Source organism: Crocuta crocuta, unplaced genomic scaffold (genome assembly GCF_008692635.1).
Source record: "Crocuta crocuta isolate KB4526 unplaced genomic scaffold, BGI_CrCroc_1.0 scaffold6, whole genome shotgun sequence".
Lineage (NCBI taxonomy): Eukaryota > Metazoa > Chordata > Mammalia > Carnivora > Hyaenidae > Crocuta > Crocuta crocuta.
This window is the reverse complement of record NW_027531917.1, coordinates 2549687-2577419: the sequence shown is the minus strand read 5'-3', so window position 1 is coordinate 2577419 and position 27733 is coordinate 2549687. Positions and strand designations below refer to the sequence as shown.

General features: G+C 35.3%; 1 protein-coding gene across 3 annotated transcripts; it reads left to right on the top strand.

Annotated features, from left to right (window-relative positions):
* Positions 1-27604, top strand: TFG (trafficking from ER to golgi regulator). Of its 3 annotated transcripts, none has more exons than XM_077774827.1 (7): positions 1-222; positions 3578-3661; positions 9152-9298; positions 12962-13129; positions 17021-17149; positions 23484-23582; positions 26796-27604. In XM_077774827.1, the coding sequence occupies exons 1-7, from the start codon at positions 39-41 to the stop codon at positions 27176-27178; spliced, it is 1194 nt and encodes a 397-aa protein (XP_077630953.1). In that variant the 5' UTR covers positions 1-38; the 3' UTR covers positions 27179-27604. The 3 variants fall into 3 exon arrangements, with proteins under 3 accessions (XP_077630953.1, XP_077630952.1, XP_077630951.1); XM_077774826.1 differs by having other exon boundaries at positions 17021-17161; positions 26799-27604; XM_077774825.1 differs by having other exon boundaries at positions 17021-17161.
* The last annotated feature ends 129 nt before the right edge of the window (positions 27605-27733 follow it).

The window sequence follows — 27733 nt, the reverse complement described above, 5'->3', positions numbered from 1 at the left end:
CCCTAGAATTGTACATACGCACCATCCTGGAGTCCACCATGAATGGACAGTTGGACCTAAGTGGGAAGCTAATCATCAAAGCTCAACTTGGGGAGGATATTCGACGAATTCCCATTCATAATGAAGATATTACTTATGATGAATTAGTGCTAATGATGCAGCGAGTTTTCAGAGGAAAACTTCTGAGTAATGACGAAGTTACAATAAAGTATAAAGATGAAGGTAAGATTGTTTCTAAAGGTAGTCATTAAAAGTCTAAGTATTATATGTGTTCTTTTGCCTTTTTATTGAAGAGCTCAATAAAAATTTCCCTTCTGTGGTAATAGAGTACCCACTTTATTTAATGGTATGTACATGTAGTTAATTATAATTCTTTTATAAGTAAAAAATAGCTAAGTGATTTATTGTTAGAAATGGGATTTTAGTGATACAACACTTTCACATAATATATATTTTTAAAGTTTGTTTATTTTGAGAGAAAGAGTGTGCGTGTGCACCTCTCCGAGTGGGGTAGGGACAGAGAGAGAGGAGAGAGAAACTTATCTCAAGCAGGCTCTGGGTTGTCAGCGCAGAGCCCAACACAGGGTCTGTCTCACAAACTCTGAGATTGTGACCTGAGCTGAACTCAAGAATTGACTGCTTAACCCACCTAACCACCCAGATTCCCCACTTTCACAAATATTTTTATAAGCATTTTTTTCTCTTCTGCTCATGCAATTTTGGCTTCTTTTTTGCTTTTAAAACCAATTTTCATTCATATTTCCCAAAGTGAAAGAGGTATCAGTAGGTATTGGATGAAAAATGTTTTCATGGTCAACTAAGTTTGGGAAAGCTGGCTGAAACAGAAATAATGTTTCTTTACTGCAGGAATTTTTACAATATGTAATATGCTGATATATATTGTTAATTTATAGTATGCAGTGTCTCCAAACTCATTTGACCACAAAACTTTTTATGGCAGTGGGTTTTAAATGATAGTTGTTGCATCAGACACACAGTGGAATTAAAATAGTAGACTATATTTTTTCTTCTTTAAACCTTCTTTGTAAACATTTCTACTGAAATTGTGCTGTAGGTGGTTACCAGTTTCTTTTTTTCCACTGAATTTATTTCCAGTCTATTTCATCTTGATCTTAATACTTGGCATTGCTATCCTATACCATCCTTTTAAAAATACTCTTATCCCTTAACATTTCTGACACTACTGTCCCAGTTTTCTTATCATTAACAGTTGTTTCTCTGTCAGTTGGTGTGCTGGCTTAAAGTCACTTCGGTTTTAATAATAGAAATCTTAACATTTCAGTAGTTTAACACTCAAGAGATCATTCAGAGTCCCAGGTTGACAGAAGCTGTGTTGTGTTCAACACATGGCTTACAAGCCCACCTTGAGCATTAACATCCAGCAGGTAGATGAATGAAGATAGAGTGTAGAGGATTACTGGGGGATTGTACTCCCTAGGCCTTGAGGTAGTGTTTATCATTTCTGCTCACATCAAGCTCTCCAGACCCCATCACATGGGTCTGCTGAGCTGTCAGTGACTTGGGGTATGTGCCTGGCTGGCGCATTTTCCAACAGTCTATACTGTGGAAGAGGAATATAAAAATATAAATCATTGATGGTCAGCTAAGCTGGCCATTAGCTGTAGGTGTAATTAATTTTTTTTTCTTTTACAAAGTATGATCTAAAGATACCCAGAACTAATTTTGAGAGTCACCTGTGTTAAAGGGCAGTAAAAGAGAGCAAATTCTTCTCATTCTCCTTCCTAGTACAATCTCCTCTACTTCCAGTATATTGCCTTCCACCTTTTTGACTTACAAATGTGTGCCTTAATTTGATCAATTTGTTTTTTTCTTCACTTTACAACTCAAAATTTTAACAGCTTTTATTTTATCTGAGATGCTTTGTTCTTACCTCATACTTGCATTATCTTAAACTGACCTCACTATTTATCTTGCTTTCTCTTAGGTCCCCTTATTTTTGTTTAGGGCAAGGATTGGCAAACTTTTCTTTAAAAGATTAGATAATTTTTTAGCACTGTGGATCATATTAGGTCTCTATTTCATCTACTTTCCTTTAAAACCTTTAAAAAAATTTTAAAGCCATTCTTGGTTCACAGTCCCATAAACAGGGATTTTTGACCATTGGTCTCAGTTAGGGACCCCTAACTTAAGCGTATCTTCACTGTTGAACTTTTGTCCTCCACATCTAGTTACCACATTGAATTTGTTTTTCACGGGGTTTCTAAGTGTTTTGAATTGTACAGATTTGTGTTAATTGTATAGGGTACTAGGGTGGAGGACTGGCTTAGATAAAGTTCTTGCCATCATATATTTCTGTTGTGAAATCCAGAAAATAAAAAAAGCAGTTAGAGAAGGTTTTCTGCTTTTACATATATACTTTATTAAAAATATGTCGGGGCACCTGGGTGGCTCAGTCGGTTAAGCAGCCGACTTCAGCTCAGGTCATGATCTCATGGTTTGTGGGTTCAAGCCCCGCGTCGGGCTCTGTGCTGACAGCTTGAAGCCTGGAGCCTGCTTCAGACTCTGTGTCTCCTTCTCTCTCTGCCCCTCCCCTGCTCATGCTCTCTCTGTCTTTCAAAAATAAATAAACATTAAAAATTTAAAAAAAAAAAATGTTTATGAGTAGAATCTCTGAAGTTTGAATATTAGATATGTTTGTTACAAGAAGAGGGTCTGTTTATAAAGATCTACAAACAATGATAAAATCTTCAGTTATGGCTTTTGTTGCCTCTTTTGTTCAAACTAAATCTAATCAGTGTTTAAATTGGTGTAGCAGAGCATCCTTGGAGCAGCCTCCCCAGGATAGAACTATCATCCTTACCCCTGTTTTCCAACCCAGCCGTGTCTGTGAAGATACCGGGCAGAGGCTCCTGACCAACTCCTTGCCTCTGGGTGCTTTTCTGTTCTTGTTCTCTCTAGAAAACATTTTCCCTTAGCCCTTTGAAAGCTTTTGAAACAAGCAGCTGATATGCTGATTATAATATTCCTTAACCTTGAGATCTAGGAGATTGTAGAATCTTGTGTATATGAGTATATTTTCTAAGCAGAGTTGATAGTTTTCATCTTAGTATCAAAATGGTCAGTGACCCTTTAATTAACTGCTATAATAGCTTCCTTTCCATTTGTGTCAGTGATATTTTACCATACTTAGAATTGCGTTTTGAACCTTGAGAATCTTTATTTAACATTTGATAAACATATTTAAATTTTTTGGAATGGAAAGATTTCAGTGTAAACGAGTAATTTGTTACATTGGTACCATGAATGTCCTGGTGACTTATAAAAGATCGTCATACATTAATTTTAGCCATGTTTTGGCTTTTCTTAATGAGGGTATAATCAGTAACCTTTCTATAAAAGTAATAAGCAAAATTGATACAGTATTCTTTTGAACAGATACATCTTTCCTAGATCCTTTTAATGTTTAAAGTTTTTGTGGGAGATTCTAATTATGTGCTGTGATGCTGTGATCTACATTTTAGATTTTAATTTAATATATGTCCTAGTTTACTACTGATACAAATCTGAAACTCATTTCTGTTTTTTTAAATTCCAGATGGAGATCTTATAACAATTTTTGATAGTTCTGACCTTTCTTTTGCAATTCAGTGTAGTAGAATACTGAAACTGACGTTATTTGGTAAGTGGTAAACCTTCTAATAAGTTTACTATTTTATCCATTGTTTTTTTGTTGAAGACTTATTAGCCTTTTTCCTTCTAAAGACTCATAATTAAGCAGTAACTTTTTCAGCTACATCTGAATTTTTGAATTATTAGGCCTACCTATATTCTTTTTCTTTTTTTTTTTTTTTGGAAGATTAGTAGAAAGTAAGCACTTTTAAAATTTCCATGTGCTCAGTACCCTACATAGTAATGGGTGCCACTTACAGAAGTATTTCCAGGATTGAAAATAATTGCAGTATTAAAACTGCTTTTATTAAGTTTTAATTTTATTAAGTTTATGCGTTTTATTAAGTCCTTAGTACTCTGAGAATATATAATTATCTTCCATAATGTCACATGTTTCTACTTATTCTCAGGGCTTAACATAAAGGCCTAATACTGTAGACATTATTTTTCAAGGAGTATTTAAAGATTAAATTAGAAGTAGTTTTGATTAAAAAACAAATATAAGACTAATGTTTTAGATTTTGTTTTCTTATCGAAAAGTAACAGATTTGTGAGGTACAAATCTTAAGAGATAAGATAGAAATGATTACGGACTTAAAGAGGCAGCATGCTTATGGGAAAAATAAAATCTGGGCCTTTTTTCTAGATGTTTTGTTTAGCATTTTTAAAAAAGTTATGTGACACTGAACCTTATAGTTCATGAAACATAATGTTGGCCAGTTGGTTTAATTTGTATCTATTTCATCTCCATGTAGGGAAGGTAAATGTGAATTAGATTTTAAAATGCTAATAACAAAACTGTTTAAAAAATTTTTAAATAAAAAGTATCGTTTTTACAGTATTGAATCTAAAATACTTAACCACTAGCGGCCAGCTATCTGGAAGGTTCAACAGATTGAAAATCTTCCTTCCAGAAACACTGAGGACATTTTAGATAACTATTATAAATGTATTTTTTGAAATATATGCCTGAAGTTGCTCAGGAGAGTAAGAGAAACATCCAGAGACCAAAAGATAGATGGAATTAAAAACTAGGACCAGTAGTACCAAAGGCTGAGCCTCGGTGTGCTGTTGCTATTAATGGTTAGTGTTTTATTGTGCATAGTCTAAAGACTAGTCCTTTGGTGTCTACATAGTAGAGGCCTTGGGTCCTAGGCCCTCAGTGGGGTGTTCTCAAAAAGAATATTTTTTTTAAAGGTTTTTTTTTTATTGGGGGGGGGAGGGCAAGAGAGAGGGAGAGAGAGAATCCCAAGCAGGCTCTGTACTTTCAGCACAGAGCCTGACATGGAGCTCGAACTCATGAACCCTGAGGTCATGAACTGAGCTGAAATCAAGAGTTGGATGCTTAACTGACTGAGCCACTCAAGCATCCCTAACAAAGAATATTGGAATAGAAAAATACCTCTCTATTGATGCAGGAAAAATCCAGGAATTGATACAGGAAATTCTCATACCCTGAAGTTGCTGGGTTTGTAAAGGCTCCCTTGAGGATTTCTGACCATGGTTGTTAGGTGGCTTGGGTTTAAATTTAAACTGTGTTTCATAGATGGGGAGCTCACAAGCACAGATACTACCAGAAAAAAAATGGTAAGAAGTAAAGGCAGACATCTCTTAGAGTATGTTCTCAAGCCAGGTCACAGGCTTTTTCTAGACAAAATCCTGTTGATGAACTTAGAGTTTAGAAATGAAAGACGTGAAGCAATCCATGTAAGCCAGAAACAATGGCTACAATTAGTAGTGCAATTAGACTTCCAAGAACTTGCAGTTAATAGGAGTGATCATCTATAAAATAATATAAAAAGTTATTAGATGTGAAAGGAGAAATAAGAATGTAAGAACAAGGCACTATGAAAAAAGAATAAACAGATTTTAAAAATAAATCAAGATAACTTTTGGAAATGAAAAATATAATCATTCAAATTAAATACAAAGTGGAGAGGTAAAATAGATTAGTCACAGTTGAAGAGAGAATTAGTGAGCTACAAGATAGTCTAAAGAAATTACGGAATAAAGCACCAAAACAGATGAAGAATATGAGATAAAATTTGAGAATAAGAAAGTCCAGCCTATTTCCATTAAGACTTTAAAGAAGGAGATATTGGGGGAATGGAAATATTTGAGAAGGTAATGGCTAAAGAAATTTTCAGAATTATATTCAAGATAATAAACTGTCAGATTCAGGAGGCACAATAGTCCTACTAAGTAAAAATAAAACTCTCCTGGCCATATTGTCACAAAACTGGAAAATATGTAAGGGAAAAAGGTAATCTTAAAAGTAGCCTGAGAGAATAAGACTGGTCATCTAGCAAGCAATTAGACTTTTGGTAGACTTCTTCATAGTAATAATAGCCAGAGACCGTAGAATAGCATCTTCCAACTGTTCAGAAAAAAAATAACTGGAAAAGTTTTCTGAAGTGTGCTATACTTGAGGAATAAAGGGAAATAGAAACATTATCAAATAGAAACTGAAGATTTACCACTCATGACCTGTTAAAAGAATTTTTAAAAATATTTCTTTAGCAAGAAGGAATTGAGTCCGGAAGAATGGTGAAACTTGCAAGAAATTTTGAGCAAATAGACTGGTTAACATCTAAATTTAAGTGACCGCTAATTATAAAAAACAACAATAGTTTTAAAAATATAAAAACAAGATGAGACAAAAATCGTGATCAGTAATTATGTGTAAGACAGAGGGAATGATAGAAATTTAAATTTTTTTAAGTTTATTTCTTTATTTTGAGAGAGAAAGCGTGAGTCAAGGAGGGGCAGAGAGGGAGAGAGAGAAAATCCGAAGCAGGCTCCACATAGTCAGTGCAGAGCTGGACGTGGGGTTTGAACCTAAGAACTATGAGATCATGACCTGAGGTGAGGTCAGACACAACCAACTGAGCCACCCAGGTGCCCCAAAATTAAAGTATTAAAATTGTTTTTTTAACATTTTTCATTTTTTGAGAGAGAAAGAGAGAAAGTGACAGAGTGTGAGCAGGGGAGGGGCAGAGAAAGAGGGAGACACAGAATCTGAAGCAGGCTCCAGGCTCCAATCATGAGAGCTTTTATTATTACTCTTTTCTCAGAGATTGGTAAATCAAGCAGGCCCAGAATTAGTAGGGATAGACAAAATTTGAACAGATCTAATACAGGCTTAGTCTTAGGATCTAGCAATTAGGAAGGGGTATAATTATTTTAAGTACATATGGACATTTATATAAAAATTGACCAGATAGTGGTTTTTCCAACAAATTTCAATAGATACAAGAGATATCCTAGAAGTCATATTCTCTGGCTTCATTAGCAACCACTGGAGAAAAAAGATAACATAGACTATGGGAATCAGTCTGTGCTATCTTTGGGCATTTGAGAATAAAAATGTGCTTTAAAATAAAGAAGAAATTATAATGGGAATTAGAAATAATTAGCTATGACTTCCATATAACAAAGTTTTTAGAGTATGCTAAATTCAAGTTAAACATGAGGGGATGTTTGGTAGCTTTCAATACAAGAAGGACAAAGCCCAAATAACTTAGAAGGAAAAAGTAAAAAAGAGCAGAAGTGGACCAACATTCAGAGAATTGATAGGATCAACAATTTTGAGAAGGTAACAAATTTGCAAACTTCTATAAGATTAATTAAGAAAAAAGGCACAGATAAGCAGTGGTAGGAATGAAAAGGGGCATACTACAGATAGATACATTGCTGTGAGGGAGAGTGAATACCATAGAAGAACAATGGGGTGTCTCAGTAAAAGTATTAGAAAGGATTTTTTATAGGGCTCAGATGTATGGTAGAGGATTTTGGATAAGGTTCAATAAGTGGGACTTGCTCTAGATTGGATGCTGTTAGAAGATGGAGATGGTCCTATGATTGGGTATGTCACTAAATTTTATGCAGAAGGTGGAAGGAATTAAATGTGGCTAAAGCTTCAATCGGTGGAACAGCATCCATCAGTCATTTTAGCAAGAGGTGTTGGTCATTTTTGTGGTTTGGTTATTGTTGTTGTTTTGTCTGAGTTCTCACATGATTATGCTGTGGCTCTGTTTTTGTCTTCATCTGTCATGGTCACAGAATGATCTTTTCTGATGGTTGGTGTGCTTTGAGATTGTTCATGTTCAACAAGAGAACACCACAGCTTGCTTGTGAGTGCCAGGCCAGCTTCTGGCAGCACTGAGGTCTGTCTTATAGGACTAGGCCAGTTCTTGGTTGTCAGGAGATGCTCTTCTCCTTAGGAATTAGAGAAAACCTAGTAATACCCTAAAAAGTCAGTAATTAATTGATGTAGGTAGGAGATTGTATTGAACACCCTTGTAGATATATGGAGAATATGTCAAATATTGGTGAGTTGTCTTCAAAAAATTTCCATTGCTGGTTTGATGTTTGCAACTTAGTTAACATAGAATCCCTGAACCTTTATTCAAATGGATTTCCTTTTTTAATTTCTTGCCTTAGTAATTTGTATATATGTGTACTGGCATTGCAATAAGCATTTTAGTTTAGTTTAATTTTTGAACTCCTGTTTTGAAGTGTGCATTTAGAGCCTTGTGTTAGTTTTTTTTCTTTTTTTTTAAAGTAAACTTTAGCAGTGACCATCTTTGTGGCTGGATGAAGGATTTCTCTTATTTTTGCCTTATTTTTAAGCTGAAAGTCATTTGGTCAGAATGATTAAATGAAGCAGTGTTGCCTTCATTTAAAAAAAGACCCAATGATTATTATGTAATCTCTGACTGTTTGTGGCTTTTATATTGCTTTTGGAAGTAACCACTTGAAGGACAGTAGTGATTTGGATTAATGAATTCTGCATTTTTTTTAATAGATTACTTTTTAGGTCAGTTATTTTAGGTGGCTATTTTTTCTTTTTTTAGGTCAAAAGTAGGCAAGAGGGATAATAGAATTGTCAGTCATGTTGCACCTTTTAACATATCTTTAGAATAATGTGTTGATTATATTTAAGAATATAAAATAGTGTGAGGTGGGGGCCTGGGTGGCTTAGTTAGTTAAGCCTCTGATTCTTGATTTCAGCTCAGGTCATGATCTCATGTGCTGTGCTGACAGTGCAGAGCCTGCTTGGGATTGTCTCTCTCCCTTCCTTTCTACTCCTCCTCTACTGGAGCTTGCTCATGACTCTTTTTCTCTCTCTCTAAAACAAGTGAATTTAAAAAAGAATAGTGTGTGGTAAAAATGAGCTTTTGAAGGTACATAATTTCTGTTAAAAATGTGTTAAAGCTTTAGTTTGCTATATTTTTTCTTAATAAAATTATTTTTTAAACTAATATGATCATAGGCCATAGATGTGGCATCCAGAAACACTGATGAATATTTTTTCCAAAAAGGAAATTTTTAGTAATAATCCTTTCCTTAAAAAGAGTTTTCATTTAAATGTCATCATTAGGTGTCTTGTTTGATTTTGTTTCACTTTTTCAAGAAATTTATTTTTTTTATTGCTATTACTGTGTTGATTTTTAAAGAACTTTGCCTAATTTTAAGCAAATTAATGTTTTTATTCCAGTTAATGGCCAACCAAGACCCCTAGAATCAAGTCAAGTGAAGTATCTCCGTCGAGAGCTGATAGAACTGCGAAATAAAGTGAATCGCTTGTTGGATAGCTTGGAACCACCTGGAGAACCAGGACCTTCCACCAGTATTCCTGAAAATGGTAGACTGAATCCATTTTATTCTGCTTTATTATTACTCTTTTACAAAAAATTTAGTTTAATTACACTATACAGTAATTTATTAGTTTCAGGTGTACAATATAGTGATTCAGCGATTCCATACCTCACCCAGTGTACATCATGGCATCCTTAATTTCCATCACCTATTTCATCCATTCTCCCCTCAACTCCCTACTGGTAACCATCAGTTTGTTCTCTCTAGTTAAGGGTTTGTTACTTGGTTTGTCTCTCTCTTTTTTTCTTTGCTCATTTGTTTTGTTTCTTAAATTGCACATTTGAGTGAAATCATGGTATTTGTGAACTTTTTTCACTTAGTGTTATGTTACGTACTCATACCTTTTTGCAGTTTTTTTTTTAAGTTCTTCAGTAGGATTAGGTTGGCACCTTTGTTGTTACCCTTTCTTATTCCTGCCTCTCTGCTAGTATTCAAACCTGCTGTTCTTTAGGATTACCAGGAGATTTATTTTACCAATTCCTAGATCTTGTTATGGACCTACTAGAAGGCAGGACCTGGGAATCCCATTTTTAAAGTGCTCTCTTCTTGATTCTTTGCAACTAATCTAAACCCCTGGGTTTATGAATGGATGAGTTTTCAAATCCCTTTGACTCTTTTGAACCCTTTTCTTTACACCTTAGGAATTGCATTCATTTCATGAGTTTTATGTCGTATATGAAGTAGTTTCAAATAAATAAGATTACTATATTCAAGAGGTATATTGTAAAGAGTGTTCATACTGTGCAAAGAAAAACTTATTTTTTTTCCCTTTTACAGATGACATGTACTGTTTATATTAAGATTAAGTAATATTATTGACAAATTTGGAACTGACATACAGTTTTGGGACCGTATATATTTAAAAATGTAGACTGAAATTTATGTATTAGGCTTAAAAGTAGATTTTGAAAAACTGCTTTTCTCAGCTTTTAACATTCTTAGATGTTGCACTTAAAAAGCAAACTTACTTTTTTTTTTTTTTTTTTTTTAAAATTTTTGTGTTTGCATACAAATTACACACTTAAAACCGTCTATGTTATGAAATAGTCACTTGTTATAGAGTCTGGATGACTATGTATAACAGCCTTAATAACAGATTTTGTGGGAAGGGGGCATTGTATAATCCTTTGCAGCCATTAGATTCTAAGAGATTGTACTTTTTGGCTCCATTTAAATTTTGAAGTTTTGTTTTCCTTTAGTTTAGTAGTTACAATGTAAATACATTGTGTATTTTTCTGTAGTTTCTTTTCCTCTCTTTTGCTATATGGAATTAGTGGTAGATTCTCAATAAATATTTGGTGATTAGTGATTTCTAGTTCTATCTCTGTATTTCAGAACATATGAGAGAGGTGTTAAAATAGAGTAAGATCTTCCTGGCCTTTTTGTGATGAATCTTAGTATATTTCAAATCAATGCAAATGGTCTTTTCTGAACCCTGTCTCCCTAAACAAAAAGCTCCAATTTTAGGTCAATAATCTGAAGGGAATTTTTGACCATTTTCTCAGAAGAATTCATAGATGCTGACAAAAACATTTGCATATAATTTCAGGGTATTTAAGCATCTATAGAATACTATGAAACTTAGATCAAAATTGAAAAAGTACAGGAAGTACTGTGCAGAAATTACCTATAGTAGCCTATGTTCTCTTCTGAGGAATAGAATTATATATAAGCTTTCAGATTTGGTGAAACAACCTTTCTCTTCTCATGTTTGTTGTCACTAAATTTAGTACTTCTCTTTATTCGTCCTTTATTTTCACGTATTCCTATGTTTTATTATTAACTTCATACCTGTGTTCATATAAAAGATGTTAAAACTGGTTCTCTGAATGTTAGAAATTAAATCACATATTGTTTCTTTGCGTGGCCTCCCATCTTGTCTTGGTGTCCTATCTGAGTTATCTAGTGAGTTGAAAAATATATCCTGTGTTTGCCCTCTAAGCTTTTAGAATGTGTTCTGATTTAACAATCTTCTCAATGAAATAGCATAAAATAAGGCAAAAAAGCCCCTTACATCAGAAACTGAAAGTCTACTCCATCAACAGTGCTGCCAGTCAGCTGTCAGTACTCTTCAGGACAGTAGGGCTTACCCTCACCCATAAACGTGTGGCTGTCTGTCACTGGTCTACCTCTGCAGTGGTTCTTGGACACTTGGTTTCCTCTATGAGGAACATGATGTGTAGGCTCCCATGGATGCTGGATTGACCTTTTGTCTTAGCTGTAGCAGCTAGTGGAGCAACTAGTAGGCTAGTGGACATACGGTATTGTTTTTCTTGATGGACTTAGTTTGCAGCAAGTGGAAAGATGGACAGGTAGTGGAAGGTAGTAGGGTGAGAGGGAATCATTTATAAGCTTGGTGTGATATCCTCTTGGGGTGTAGCCTTGGAATTAGAGGAGGAAAATGGGTGAGAAAGATGGATAACTGTAGACTTATTTTAAATGAGTCTTAAAGATAACTAATACTCATTTACTTGTTTGGTAACAAAAAAATTGATAATTGAATACATGGTTAGCAATATTCCTTTTGTTTACTTATTTAAAAAAATATTTTTTTAATGTTTATTTTTGAGAGAGAGCACGCAAGGGAGGGGCAGAGAGAGAAGGAGACACAGAATCTGAAGCAGGCTCCAGGCTCTGAGCTGTAAGCACAGAACAGAGCCCGACGTGGGGCTCGAACTCACGAACTGTGAGATCATGACCTGAAGTCAGACAGTTAACTGAGTGAGCCACCCAGGCACCCCTGTTTACTTCATTTTTGATATCTTTTTTTTTATATTTTGGTTTCAGGTACCTATTTGTAATATGTGAGTTGTTCTCGAACCCCTTTTCTTTCGTGAGGTAGTGGTACCAAAACCTGTTGAATATGTTAGTATCCTTAGAAGATACTTACTGCTTAGTAAGTTTATACTTAGAAGATACTTGAACTTACCATACTCATGTTTAAAATTTTATTTTTCTAAAAAATATTTATGGAAAAATATACAAAAGTAGAAATAATGCTCTAATGAATTTCATGAATCCACCTCCAACTTCAACAGTTACCAACTCATCAGTACCATGCCATTTCTCCTCCCATACATTTCCACCCCTGTTGTTTTAGCAAATCTCAGACACATCATTTTGACTATAAAGTATTTTAAGGGAAACATAGCAAATTAAAATGTGTTTAATATATTAGTTGGCTTGAGATTTCCATACAATTAATAATGAACAAATAGACAAGTAGAAATAAAACATAAAAGTTGATATCATAACTTCAGTTAAGCTTCTTTATCCCTTTACAAGATGAAGCATTAGTACCTAGTATGTATCTGATAGTAGGATATATATAGGTCATGGGGCTCCAAAAAAAGGGGCCAAAATATTTTTCTCTGTTTGTTAAGGAGCTCATAAATTTTTTTCTCATCTAATAATTCTTAGGGAAAGAGGTAGATGTAATTTTTTGGAAAAAGCTGTTTTTTTAAATTTCTTTTTGATCCTTTTTTCTGATTTTAAACATAAAAGTATAAAGAAGAAAGTAAAATTATCTATGATCTTATATTCAGAGATATTTACTCTTAACATTTCAGACTGTGTATTTTTTTGTATATTTTAAGCCTCACTCAATATACATAAAAAGGAAACAAATTTTTGTTTATTCCTCTCATAGATACTGTGGATGGTAGGGATGAAAAGCCTGCTGCTTCTGATTCTTCTGGAAAACAGTCTACTCAGGTTATGGCAGCAAGTATGTCTGCTTTTGATCCTTTGAAAAACCAAGATGAAATCAATAAAAATGTCATGTCAGCGTTTGGCTTAACAGATGATCAGGTTTCAGGTAAGTTAGTTCCTCTCTCCCATTCTTCATTCCCTCTCTTCTTCCTTCTCCTTCTTTCCTTCTTTAATAGTAGGATAACAGATAACAGTGATGCACATAAATCTTAAAAGGTTCTGTTCAATAAATTTTTACTTTTGGGTACCTCTGCAGAAAACATCAAGTAAGTTCAATATGTAGATGATTTCCAGCACTTAGAAAGCTTTTCCTTTCCTACGTGCTTTCCCAGTCAGTAGAACCCTACCCTTTAGAGAATAACCATTGTTTGGTTTAGGTAAATATTACAAGTGGAATTCACAAAGTTTATATTTTTTTAAAAATCTGAACCATTTTATAATCTTATTCCAGAATTGTTGTAAGATTTAAATTATATTTGATGCTGTCTTCTCTCTTTCGACGTTAAATTAGAGGAATAGAAATTTAAATGCAGATTTTTGGTTAACTTGCCTTGTGTAGAAAGAGCTCTTATAATGGATGCTTTTAACTTTTTCAAAAACAGTACCTATACTATGGTTTCTTTATTTTTTGACTATCATTTATTTACTATTTTTTCTGCTGTTTCTCTCATTTCATATTCCAATTACATATACTGTCTTAGAATTTTCATGATTCTTTTTATAGTTTATTTTTTTCTTCTTTGAGAGTCCTTATCTTTGCATTTTATTAAGACTGTATTTTTCTTTAACTTATTGATATATTTATAATAGCTGCTTAATGTTTGTCTGCTTCATCCAACATCTGATCCTATTTGGAGTTCAGTTTCTTTAGCCTGTTTTTTTTTCCTGAGTATGGGTCACATTTTTCTGTTTCTTTGTGTATCTGATGATTTTTTATTGAAAACTGGACATTCTGGTTAATATATTGTAGTGACTTGGGATTCTTTTAGTTTTGTTTTTTTTTTGAGAATTTTTTGTTACTGCTGCTCTGGCAAGGAGTTACCTTATATGGATTCAAACTACTCATTCTTTTTTCCCATGAAATATGGCAACTAATATCTGTGTTCAGTCCTTTAAACTGTTGGTGCTGCTATTTTTTTTTTTTTTTTTCCCTGAGCCCTCCTGTGTCTCCTCCACATAACTCCATGGCTAGGTGAGAATTTGGAGCAGAGCTTATACCCACTTTTTAGGTCTCACTCCTTTAGTGGCTTTCTTATTCCAGGGACATTTCCCCTCAAACTTCGAGCTAGTTGGCCAGCCATGAAGTTCATACTATGGCTTTCTACTGTTGGGGCTGCAGAGGTCAGGGCTTGCAATTCTTACCCCTGTCATTCCATGGGGGGTAAACTTTTCTGGTTTCTGCTGACATTTGATTGTCTTCTAGTCATTTCAGATAGTTGTTTTCTGCTATTTTACAGGTTTTTAGTTTTTAACTCTGAGAGGGTTCACCTGACCATTTTCTTTGCCATTATTAGTAACTGGAAATGTAGGATTCAGTCTATTTTTTTTTCTTTGAGACTTTTATGGAATTATTCACTAAAAAGAATTGTGTGAAATTCTGGAGAGACAAATATTTGTATATGATGCATGTTCTTGACAAAAGAAGGCATCACACAAGAGATATATCTGAAAAACACTTTATTTTTTAAAAATTTTTTAAAGAAATGTTTTTTAATGTTTTATTTATTTCTGAGAGAGAGAGAGAAAGAGACAACGTGAGCAGGGGAGGGAGAGAAAGAGAGGGAGACACAGAATCTGAAGCAAGCTCCAGGCTCTGAGCTAGCCATTAGCACAGAGCCTGACACAGTGGTCAAACCCACGATCCATGAGATCATGACCTGAGCCAAAGTCAGACACTCAACCAACTGAGCCACCCAGGCGCCCCTGAAAAACACTTTAAAGCAACTGAAATTTGAGTTAATATTATGGTTTCTTCATATTTAAGATTTCAAGAAATGGCAGATAGAGAAGTAAATAGTTATGAGGTCAGGCTTAAAATTTTGATTAGAACATAGTATATACCATACCAGAATAATGTGATTAATATGATTCACATTATTTGAAGGCCATTTTTCTGATACCTTTGTAAAAGTAAGAAAAACTGCACATAGAAAATGCCAGGGTAGTTTGTAGTTATTCGTGTGTGCTATTGTGAAAAGCTTGACTGCAGTAGTGAATGTGGACATGGGAAGGAGGGATAAAACATTACAAAGATAGGATGGGCAGCATTAACTAATAGGTTATATACAAGAGAGAAAAGAGGAGTCAAAATAAGATCCTTTTTTTTTTTTTAAATGTTTTATTTCTAGGAGAGAGAGAGACAGGGTGAGCGGGGGAGGGTCAGAGAGAGAGGGAGACACAGACTCTGAAACAGGCTCCAGGCTCTGAGCTGGCAGTCAGCACAGAGCCCGACGCGGGGCTCGAACCCACGAACCGCGAGATCATGACCTAAGCGAAAGTCGGACGCTTAACCGACTAAGCCACCCCCAATAAGATCCTTTTAAGGCAAGTGATACAGTGTCTTCTGTAGGATAGAGTGTATGTGTATTTATTTACATGTATGTAAATATCAATAAAATGAGCAATTGTCCATTTTACTCTGGTAATCATTAGTTTCTCTTGCATTACCACTTTGTTATCCTAAACCTAGTTTAGGTTCTCATCGATACCTGGACTACCAGTGGCCAACTATATAGTTGCCTAATACAGTGCTAAGTTTTAGGGTAGGTATACCAGTGCAGAGGATAGAGGTTTGTCATCAGGGAAGTTCGATAGTAATAGCAAGTCCATGTGTGGAACTTTCTAAATGGTTATCCTTTTCATAAGCTCTTGCTGTATAACCACTTTTATAAATATTTGCTGTTAGCTCCTGTTAACTCCTAATCCTTGTAGTAACTTTAATGAGGTAGAAATTAGTATTTTTTTTCATACAGATGAGGAAACTTAGGCACAGAAAGAGAGGAGGGAACATGCCCAGAATTATAGAGCCTACTAAGTGGCAGCACTGGCATTTGAATTTAGGCAGTCTGGCTCCAAAACCTGTGCTTTTAACGATTCTTCTATATGCCCAACAGAAAGAACTTAAAGGAATAAACATATCTATAGTTGTCTCACAATGACTTTTTTGACTGTCATAGTATTGGAACTATACTGAATTCTGTCCATTTACTTCTTTATTCATTATTTTAGAAGAATTTGGCTCCAAGAATTTGAGAGGTAGTCTTTGTGAGGCAGACCAAGAGAATCAGAAAGGAGCCTGGCCAAAAGAGCTTGTAGTCTAAGAGGAAGATGGTAAGGGTCATAATAAAAGTATACTCCATAGAAGTTCACAAGTGGAAAAAGTATTCATGGGTGAAGAGGTCTTACTGGAAGTGTGGAGTAGTAACTTGTGTTTTAAAGACCATTATATGTAGATACATGAAATTGGGACTGGAGTCAGTGGTGATAAATGGAGGCAGAAAAAAATACAAGATATATTGTGGGACTAGGAAAAAGGCTAGTTTCAGCTGAAGGCGGCCTGTGAGAGGAGGAATTGTAAGAAATAATGTTTGGACCCTGAAACACCAAACTAGAGGTGTGAGCTTGATTTATGGGCAATGGAGACCATTTAAGAATTAGGTGATATTTTTGGTTGATCTACAAAATAAATTAGGTAGCATGAGGTAGAGGATATTGGTATGGCAGAGAGGACTTCTCACTTTTGCAGGGGGATGTTAGGACTTAGGAATGTAACACTACACATTATAGGGAAGGATTCCCAGTTGTCGTTTTGTATCCTTAAGAGAGTGGAGCAGAGGAAAAAATGAAGTATATACATTCAGTGTAAAAAGCTGCATTTGTGGTTGTGCTTAGTCTGCAGTACTTTCATTTTTAGTCTCTTGTAACCAAACTTATTAATTGAGCTTGCTCAGGAAAGTTCTTGTATTAGAAACTAAACTGACTTGTCATGACCATTTAGGGCCACCCAGTGCTCCTGCAGAAGACCGTTCAGGAACGCCCGACAGCATTGCTTCCTCCTCCTCTACAGCTCACCCACCAGGAGTTCAGCCACAGCAGCCACCATATACAGGAGCTCAGACACAAGCAGGTCAGAGTGAAGGTAAAATAGAAATAAGAGCACATTTTTGGGGAGGTAAATGTGCACAGATGGTTATTGCAGTGTTGCTGATGATGATAAAGAGCTTACATAAGCGTTCGTGCTATGAATACAGTTGTAAAAACTTTTACTGATACGGTATGTTTTGGGGTTAAAAACCCAAATAGAATGATATGTCAGATATGCTTCTGATTATTGAAAAGAAAAATACCTTTAAAAAGTTCTTCTATGAATATAGATACATGGTATAAGATCAGGAAGGATTCATACCAGTCACCAGTTAGTGGTAACCATGGGGGCATCAGAGATGACCCATTGAGTGACATTTCATATTGCATAATAATACTTAGGTGCTGTTTTATTTCATTCTCCCTTCCCTTCCATCTATGTATTATTTTTGTAATTGGAAAGATTTTTAAAATAGGGGTAAAGCATAACTTTACTTAAGTGTAATTTTTTTGAAAGATAAATAACCCTTCAAAGTTTTGTGCAGTTAGCAATATGTAATATGTCTTTTGTGGAAAAACAGTGTATTTTAAATCAAACCTGTCTTCTCTAAGTAATGTGACCTTGGATGAGTAATTTAATCTCTCTGGGCTTAATATTTTCTCATGATAAATTATAAAAATTGGACAAAATTAGTGGTATTAAAAGAATGTCTCTAGACCCAAATGAAATAGAACTTTAAAGCTAGTACTTAAACAGATAAAGGGGCCACTACCATGGTTGGAGGGGGTTGAGGGGCGATAAGCTCAGGACAGCAGGCACTGAAGTTTAAAAACTACACATTCCGCTTGAAAATAAACACCAGGTGGTGCTCTAACTATTTGTATAAAAGGGTCAGATGGTGTTGTGTATTTTCAGCACCAGAAGCAAGTGACTTGAGTTTATTAATCATATTTTTAAAAAGTCTATAGCCTAAAATGAACTGAGCACTTAGGTAATAGAGTCCTCATCATCCTGTGGCTGTATTTTTAGAGTTGTCCTGTTGGATGAATGCTAGTCATAGGGTCTAGCAGGTAGCATTTTGCTGATGAGTGAATAGTTTGGGAAGAGTTTTTTTACTGCTTCAGCCTCTTCTCAACCATCTCTAGTTACAGTCTTTACTTTGTACAAAGATTCAGCTGCCCCAAACCAGAACAAACTAGAAGCAGATGTGTGATGTAACAGGTAAGCAGAAGCAGAGTTTGGGTATCATGGGAGTGTAATGGCTGCTTAAATGTTACTAGATTCCATAAAAGGGGACTTGGGATTGTAAATATATTTCCTAAGGATTTTAGTCTTAATACGTTCTTCAGTTCAGGTCAACTTTCATCTTTGTTTAAAAAACATTGCATCTTAAGCAGTGTGTATGTACTGTTGTAGAATGATAATTGGAAGGACAATTGTACCAAATGTTTGCTGTTCATTTATAAAGAAATGAGATTTAAGGCTCTGTTTAATGTCTTAAATTATTCTATTGGATTTATTTTAATTGAAAAATTATTTTCAAGTAGGTAAAAATTTAAAAATATAATTCACAAATTCTCTCTCCCACCTCTGACCTGTAGCAGCCAAGTTCCTTTTTCCAGAGGCATCAGGTTAACATTGTGCAATGTGTATTGAATTCCTTTAGGGAGTCATTAACTGTGTGCCTTGCTAAAACTTCTTTATTTTCTAATTTTTTAGTTTACGTTAGAACATATACTATAAAAATTGTACAGTTATTAATATGTGACATTCATCAGCATTCTGGAGGTGTGAATTTCTAGATCAGTGCTGTCCAAAAGAAATACAGTGGAAGCCACATATAATTTATTTGTCACGTTTAAAAAAGTTGTTAAAAAGGTAAAGTTAATGTTAATTATATGCTTAATCTAGTATCTATCAACATGTAATTGTTATTAAAAAGTTACTGTTTTACATTTTATTTTTCTGTACTGCATATTGGAAATATGGGGTGTGGCACCAATTTGAAACACTTGCAAAGCATACAGCACATCGTAGTTAAGACTAGGTACATTTCAGGTGCTTAGTAGCCATGTGGCTGTTGTATTGGATAGCACAGCCCTAGCTTAATATATCAGTCATTTATAGGAGGAATTATAGTTTGTTGTAATGAATACCATTTGACATGTGATGTATAATGAGTCCCTGACATCACCAGTTAGATCAGCTGCTGGGTATAATTTGAACAGAATAATCAAATAAAAATTCATTACTAATAATAAGTTAACATAGCAAACTCTTACAATACAATATGAAACAGTTTAAAATACAATAAATCTTGGGGCACCTGGGTGGCTCAGTCGGTTGAGCGTCTGACTTTAGCTCAGGTCCTGATCTTGCAGTTTGTGGGTTCGAGCCCCGCATCAGGTTCTGTGTAGACAGCTAAGAGCCTGGAGCCTGTTTCAGATGCTGTGCTTTCCTCTATCTCTGCCCCTCCCTCACTCATGCTCTGTCTGTGTCTCAAAAATAAATAAATTATAAAAATTAAAAAAAAAATACAATAAATCTGAGTCATTATTTAAAGTCCGTAAAAGGGACCTTGGAATTGTAACTTCCTCCCCCAAGGATTTTGGTCTTAATATGTTTGATTAAAAGGATCAGAAAGTTGAGCATCATGAAAAGAAGCCAAATGGACGGTATTATCCTTTTTCAGACAAAGTAGGCACCTCTGTTATTAGAAAACTATGTGCAGTTGAATAGTTGCCAAAAACATGGAAGTAAGTAGTGAGGACACAGGGAAGAGCATTAAAAATCATCAGGGAGATCAGGAGGTATTGCTGTTTGACAAACTAAAAAGGTGAAAAGGATAGAATTATATGAAACCCTGTGACAATATAATAATAACCTGAATAGAAACATACACAAAAGTAGAGCTAGAATAATTAACTCTTCATGAGTCCATCATGCAGCTTTAACACTTAACAATGTTTTGGCATTTTTTTTTTCATGTATCCTCCTTGGTCCCCCTCCATTTTTTTTAATTTGCTGGAGTACTTTATTTTTTCAAGTTTATTTATTTTGAGAAAGAGAGCAGAGGGAGGCAGGGAGAGGGGAGGAGAGAGAGAATTCCAAGCCGGCTCTGTATTGTCAGTGCCGAGCCTAATGCCATGCTCAAACCCACAAACCAAACCATGAGATCATGACCTGAGCTGAAACCAAGAGTCGGAGGCTTAACCAACTGCACCACGTAGGTGCCCCTTGCTGGAGTATTTTAAATCAAATCCTACATATTATTTCACTCAACTATTTCAGTATGCAAGTCTGTACTGATAGCTTTTCTTTTAAGATAACTACTATGCAATTACACCTAACAAAACTGATTCTTGATGTTGATACATACTAGTCTATATTTGAATTTCTTTTAAATTGTCTCATCATGATTACAGTGGTGGCTAAGTTCACATTTTTTATTTGATTACATGCCCTTTTTTTTCAATAGCTCTCACCCCTACATGTTTCCAGAGTTAAAAACTATGTATTTTAATTATCTATTGCTGTGTAACAATTTATCCCAAAGCTTGAAGCATAAAGCTACAAACATTTATTATCTCCTAGTGTTCCAAAGAGTCAGGGATCTCGGGTGGCTTCGCTAGGTTTTGTGTCACAGTCTTTCATGAGGCTCCAGTCATCAGAAGCTTACTCTGAGCTGGAGGATCCGCTTCTAAGGTGACTCTTTGACACATTTGTCTAGGACTCCAGTTCCTCCCATAGACCTCTCATAGGCTACTTGTGGAACTTGATGCCATGGCAGCTTCCATCAGAGTCAGTGAAAGATTGAGGTAGAAGATGGCTGTCTTTTATGACCTGTCCTCAGAAATGTCACTGTGACTTCTGCATATTTTATTGGTATAGTCAGCCCGTTGAATGTGGGAGGGAACTGCACAAGAGAGTGAATACTCCTGTGTTTATTGCTTATTCTTTGCTCTTTTTGTATTGTGAGGTTAATTTTTTATGTTTCTAAAGTTGTAAAGGATAGAAGGAGCCCTGTGCTAAGCCCGCACAGGGAGTTATCACAGAGGCTGGCTGCCGCTCTGTAACACAGTGCAGCCTGAGAAGTTTCACAATCACTCTGCCCTTCATCCTATTCTCTTTCTGCCGGTAGGTAGTATTTTTATTATGTTTACATTATTCTACTGGTGATTCTTTCTGAAAATATAATATACAAAACATAGCTTATATGTATATACATATTTTTTTTACCTAGAACACAGCTTACCATAAACAGTCTCTACTTCGGTTTTTCACCTAATAATATATCACATAGCTCTCTTCTTAGGAGTATGTGAAGTTATTCCTGCTTTTTCGTAACTAAACACAGGCTTCTTAACTACACATTTAGCATACTGTGAAAGTCCATTTTGGACTTGAATGAAGTATGTTTAAAGTAATTAAAAGGAATACTTTGTGTAGAGATATAAACCCCTGAAACTTTTAACCCCAGACGTGACATTTTCATCATGGGTTTATAGCAGGTCAGGAAAAAAACAGAATATGTGCTTGCTTTAAGAATAGTTCTGCCCCCAGGGGGCACCTGGGTGGCTTAGTTGGTTAAGCGACCAACTTCAGTTCCTGTCTTGATCTCACAGTCTGTGGGTTTGAGCCCCGCATCCAGCTTTGTGCTGACAGCTCAGAGCCTGGAGCCTGTTTCACATTCTGTGTCTGTCACCTCTGCCACTCCCTTGCTCATGCTCCTTCGCTCTCTTTCTTTTAAAATTAAATAAACATTTAAGAAAAACAGAATAGTTCTACTCTTTCAGTTTTTATTGAAGAAAACAGTTGCGCTTTTCTGAGTGGAGTTCTTTAGAATCATTGATGGCACTGGTCTGTCACATGGAGCCTTAATCTCAGCCTTCTTGATAATACCTAAGCTAATATTTATAAATGACATAATGTGTACAGAACTTCCTTTAAACTAAAGCTCTAGAGTTAATGCCTGCATTCCAGTGATGGTTCATATTAGCAGTATGGACCCCACATAAATTGTTTATTTTTTCTGTATCTGAAATAGGGATTGCTAATAAGGTTTACTTTCCCCTGCCCCATGTATTTATTGCCTGTTCGGTTCTTTGTTCATTTTTGTATTGTAAAGTTAATCATTCTAATTCTCAGAATTACAACCTATTATCATAATGCTGTACATATTTCTCTCACTGATTATATTTCTGTACCAGATTTTGGTCACTTTTGTCAGTTTTTTGTTATTGTATTTTGGGAGAGGACTAATAGTTTAAAAATAGTTAAGCAGATTTTAATTCTATCATAAAAAGCAAACAACTACTTGCTAGAAAATAAGCTGGTTGTAATAAATACAGGCATATCTCAGTCAGTGCTAGATATAGTATGTAGGGCTGAGCAGGGAGCCTGAAAGAGTGGGCTCTATTCCATGATTTCAGCCTGTGGGTGTTAGCTGCCTAGTGTACCTCAGTTTGGTGGCACTAAGATGATGTGACCTTTTTTTTTTATTTTTGAAAGAGCCAACATATAATTAAATATTTAAATACTAGACAGTAAATGCAAGTTTTATTGCTACTCTAGGCACTAGATCTAGCTAAATCCACCATTAGAACAACAGTAAAGTAATAGAGATGAGAAAGATGTGAATCAATAAATCCTTGCTTGTATGGAAATCACAGATAGTAACAGTATCCAATAGGTTTTTCCATAGCAACTGCGCTCTCCTGATCCCAAATAGGACTCTCATTTCCCAGATTATATACCCAGTGTTAAGCAGGACTGCCATTTTCAAAAGTGTGCAGTGAGGAACCACTTAGGCTTTATCAGATTCCTCATGGTGGAATAGGATATTCAGATGATGGAAAAGCAAACTGTTGCCAAGTGCCATAGGAATCTTTGAGGTCTGCAATGAAAGATGTCACCTAGTTCCTTGTTACCAGAGAGTCCATTCATTTGGTAACAAAGGTTCAAACCTTTAGATGACAAATACACTATTTTGGGAGAGATTTAGGAGATATCAATTGTATTTGTTTCTTTTCTCAGATTTTTGTTTCTTGATTTTTGACTTGGTTGATTTTTACTAAACATCAGTACATTATCTGTTGGTAATTTGGTTTGAAAGCATTTGTTTTTCTGGAATTTGTGAAGTAACCACACTAGTGTTATTTGCTGCCTATTAGAGTTCTCTGCAGTTAATCCTCAGCCGATCAGCTATGTTAGTTCATTCTTCTCTGTTACATAGTATTTAAAGGGTGAACACATTCTTGTGTTTTGTTACTAAGTGTATTTATGTGTTTGGGTGGGGAGAGAATTAAATGCATCTTAAAAGTATTTCTCTCTATGAAATTAAACCTGCCTCTTTTCCTTGTCTTGTCTTTTTTAGGTCAGTTGTACCAGCAGTACCCGCAGCAGGCTGGCTATGGTGCGCAGCAGCCCCAGGCGCCGCCTCAGCCACCACAGCAGTACGGTATTCAGTATTCAGGTGAGCACACATCTAGAGGGAGTGACTCGTTGATGGTGAGCTGTTTTTGTACCATTGAACTTTAGGCTGTTCCTCTTAAGTCCTTGATTTATAATGTTTATATTGTTGGAGTAGGTTTTAAGTATTTGTTGGAGGAAATAGCTTTTGTTTATTTTTAAATATTTGCATAAATATTGTAAACAGTCATAGATGATTTTGTAATAACTTGTAGCATGAAAACATTTTTTTTTAGCAAAAGCTGTCTTGTAATGATATACTTATCTTTTAGTGACTTAGAACCTCAAAAATGCAAGATTTTATCTCCAATTATATATAACACAGAATTCCAGGGTAGTGTAAAATATTAAGTTTCCTCATACATGAACAGGCAGTCTTTTCAAATAAGAACCAAATTAAGCTACTTAGGTTTTTAAATTTCCAAAAAGTATTTAGGATTGTCAAAAACAGGCCAAAACAATAGACTTGTGTCATGTAATCCAGGCAGTAAAGAACGTTGATTATAGTTGTTATAAATAGGCATCCTAGGTATTTTGTTTTACTTTCTGTCCACTAAAGATTATCCACATTTAAATATCAAATCTCTTTAGTGTAGCTTTGACTGGGATAATTATAGTTCAGGTAATTTTACTTTTGTTATATCAGAGAGTTTCTGTTTCACTCATGTTTCACAGCCAAAGATTTAAATATCAAAATTTCAACTGTAACTAAAAATAATTTAAGATAAATCTTACCTAAATTCTATTTTATAGAGTTTTATCGTATCAGTTAGAGTAGGAGTTAGCAAATTGTAGTCCATAGGCCAGATATGGCCTGTCACCTGTTTTCATGTATTAAATTTTACTGGAATACATCAACACCTATTCATTTCTGTGCTATTGCTGCCTTGGCATTGTATTAACAGAGCTGAATAGTTGTAACAGAAATTGGTCCACAAAACCTAGAATGCTTACTATCAGGCCATTCACAGGAGAAAAAAAAAACCCACAAAACTGTGTCTTGCTTCCTGAACTAGAATTTTATGGCCTATCTTTAATAGGAGTTTAACATTTTAACGCATATAGCAATTTTTATTTGGATTGTGTTTGCTGTAGAGTGATTTAACCTGTAGTTGTTAGTTTTTAATTAAGTAGGTGAGATGACAAGGTTGGATTATGATATTAGGGAATGCTATTTCACATTTGCAGTCCTTTAAAGTCAGAGTGTTAACAAATTAAATAACTTGTAGAAATAGTAGAACTGAAAAGACCTAGTCCTCATTCTAATCCTGGGGATTTCAACCCCCTCAGTGCTGGTGCCTGGGCTCTACTCCCAGATAGTTTGTTTCAGGTTAGGAGTAGGACGCTGGCTTTAAANATCTTCTCAGTCATTCATTGTATATAAACAAGGCAACTGTGGTTTAAAAAGGTCGTGACACATTGAAGGCCATGCAGGCATTCAGTGGGAAAGCTGTATCCTTGACTTTGCTGTTACTTACTTATATCGTGCTGCATTCTCCAACCTAGTCCAGTGGTGGCAGACTTATCTACCAATAAAAGGCTAGATAGTAAATATTTTAGACTTCGTGGATCATATGATCCCTTGTCCTGTATTACTCATTAATTTTAAAAAGTTCTGTAATTTCCATTTCTTGAGACTTTTGTTATTGGTCACCAAAGTTTTTCAAGGGTGAGGGTCGGGGTAGGAGGGAAACTATACACATAAAAGAAGACTTGCCACATTATGATCAAAGACTAGAAGGTTGCTAATGAAATGGCATCTTAGGCCCATAGTTATTCCCTTTACTGAGAAATAATTAAAGATCGGGTTGTTCCCAGAATCCGTTAAAAAGCCAGTCTAGATTTCAGTTGTCAGGATGAAAAGGCAACTTTTTTTCCTTGTAGTCTTAACCTATGTAGACGTTTTCAACAAAAAGATTCCTTCTGTTTCTCCAAAATCTTACAGTAAAAAAATTAAGCAAATTTTACATAAAAGTTAGATTTTATCATGAATTGACTTCAGTATTTGGTACCATAAGTAAAATGACTTGATTTATCAAAAGGTAAGCTTGTTCTTAATGATTTCAGTCAGGGCCTTCACACAAGTAAAATTTAGTTTTCAAATTACCATCTTTGTATTTCTGATCCCACTAGTACTATTAACTTGAATTTGATTGGGAGATGTGGACATAGTCAACTAAATAACTCTGCTTGGAGACTCTAAGTGGTGGTGGTAACATTGACCATTTTTGACACTGTTGGTTTGGCAGTTTCCCTCTGACCTTTCCAGTTTTATTCATGGACTATGTCAAAAAGGTTTCTTTCATGAGTAAATTTTGAACCCAGGTTCAAGGTGAGTTCAGAATATACTCAAATTCATTCAATCCTTTCTTTTTTTTAATGCAGGGTTGTACATATTTTAATAATTTTCTTATGTATCTGGTATTTAATGCTGACAGGATTCCAGTCATTGGAGAGGTTTCATTGCAAGTAGCTGCAGGTGTGTTTCATGGTAGAGATAAAAGTTTTTAGTGAAGCCGACTTGTTCTTTTAAAAAAATTTACATCCTAGTAAATAATGAATATAGATGTTGATATTTGTGGGGCAATATGGTATGTTTTTTGTGTCTTATGCTATTACTGTTAAGTCAAAGTTTTGAGTTGTAAAGGCAAAACATCAGATACCAAATCTAAAAAAAATTAATGATTTTAAGGATTGTGAAAATGGTTACTTAACATTTATTCTTAAATGGCTTAGTTTTTATAAAGCGAATAAACCTTAAAGCATCTCATTAGCACAGTAAGATGTATTTGTAGCACCATTGCTTCATTTAAAAATATTGTGTGCAGTGTGTTTTTACTTGGTACAGTTGTTAAATAGGCCTCCCCTCCACACAGGTTAATGACTCGCTTTATGTTAATTCCTGCAGTTATCATTTGACCATCTGTTCTATATTAGGAATTACGCTAGAACAGGTATTTGCGCTCAGGGATTAAGTCGTGCAGAAACATAATGAAGAAATATACATATAGTGGTTTCCATTTAAGATTAGAGCGTTTTAAGAAATTGTTTAGGAAATACCTTTTTGCTACACCTTGGTTTTGAAGTAATATTAAATACTCAGGAATAAGTTTAAATTTCTCCTCTTTTTTGGTCCATGACAGTAAGACTAATTCTCTGGAAACCTTTTCACCAAAAGAAAAATAAGATATACATGTACTTTATTTTGCCTTTTCAGCAGGCTATAGTCAGCAGACTGGACCCCAGCAGCCTCAGCAGTTCCAGGGATATGGCCAGCAACCAGCTTCCCAGGCGCCGGCTCCTGCCTTTGCTGGTCAGCCTCAACAGCTGCCTGCTCAACCAGCACAGCAGTACCAGGCGAGCAGTTACCCTTCACAAACTTACACTACCCAAACTTCTCAGCCTGCCAGTTACACTGTGGCCCCTGCGTCACAGCCTGGAATGGCTCCAAGCCAACCAGGGGCCTATCAGCCAAGACCAGGTTTTACTCCACCTCCTGGAAGTACTATGGCTCCACCTCCTAGTGGGCCTAACCCTTATGCACGTACCCGCCCTCCCTTTGGTCAGGGCTATACTCAGCCTGGACCTGGTTATCGATAAAGAGGCTCAGCTACACTGATTAATGTAGCTGCTAGCTATTTGCCTCCCAAAAGACTCCAGTACTACTATTTTAATTTGTATTGAAGTCCAGAAATTTAAAAAGCAGAGCATTTTTTATGATATTGTTGCTGTTAATTGAAAGTATAATTTGCTAGAATACAAAAAGACCAAAATGAAAGTTTTTTTCTTCCCTTGCTTAAAAGTGTAGCAGCTGCCTAGTTATTTTGGAACACTACTCTGACGTGTGTAAAGTGATTGACTTTCTAGCTTGCCTTGTCCAGAGGATATTAAAATGCTAGGTTGAAGTTTAGCCATCTTGGCTTTTTATTATTAACATGATGTACTAAAGTAGATCCCTTTGAGAAGACAACTAGGTATTATGTATAAAATGTAACATTGATAGGTTAATAAAGATAATTGAATCCATTAGTGGTCTTGTATATGTTAATGACTAAATGACATGAGCAAAATCCTTTTTGATGTTCGGTCTTGAAGTATAGACATTTTACCTTATGGTTTTCTATTCCAGGAAGCACAGTGCCACTTGATTTTAGT

Coding starts and splice junctions, on each gene's coding strand:
- TFG (XM_077774825.1), top strand. CDS start 39: ATGAATGGACAGTTGGACCTAAGTGGGAAGCTAATCATCAAAGCTCAA. Junction 9,299..12,961: donor CACCAGTATTCCTGAAAATG/GTAGACTGAATC, acceptor TTCCTCTCATAG/ATACTGTGGATGGTAGGGAT. Junction 23,583..26,795: donor GTACGGTATTCAGTATTCAG/GTGAGCACACAT, acceptor TTGCCTTTTCAG/CAGGCTATAGTCAGCAGACT.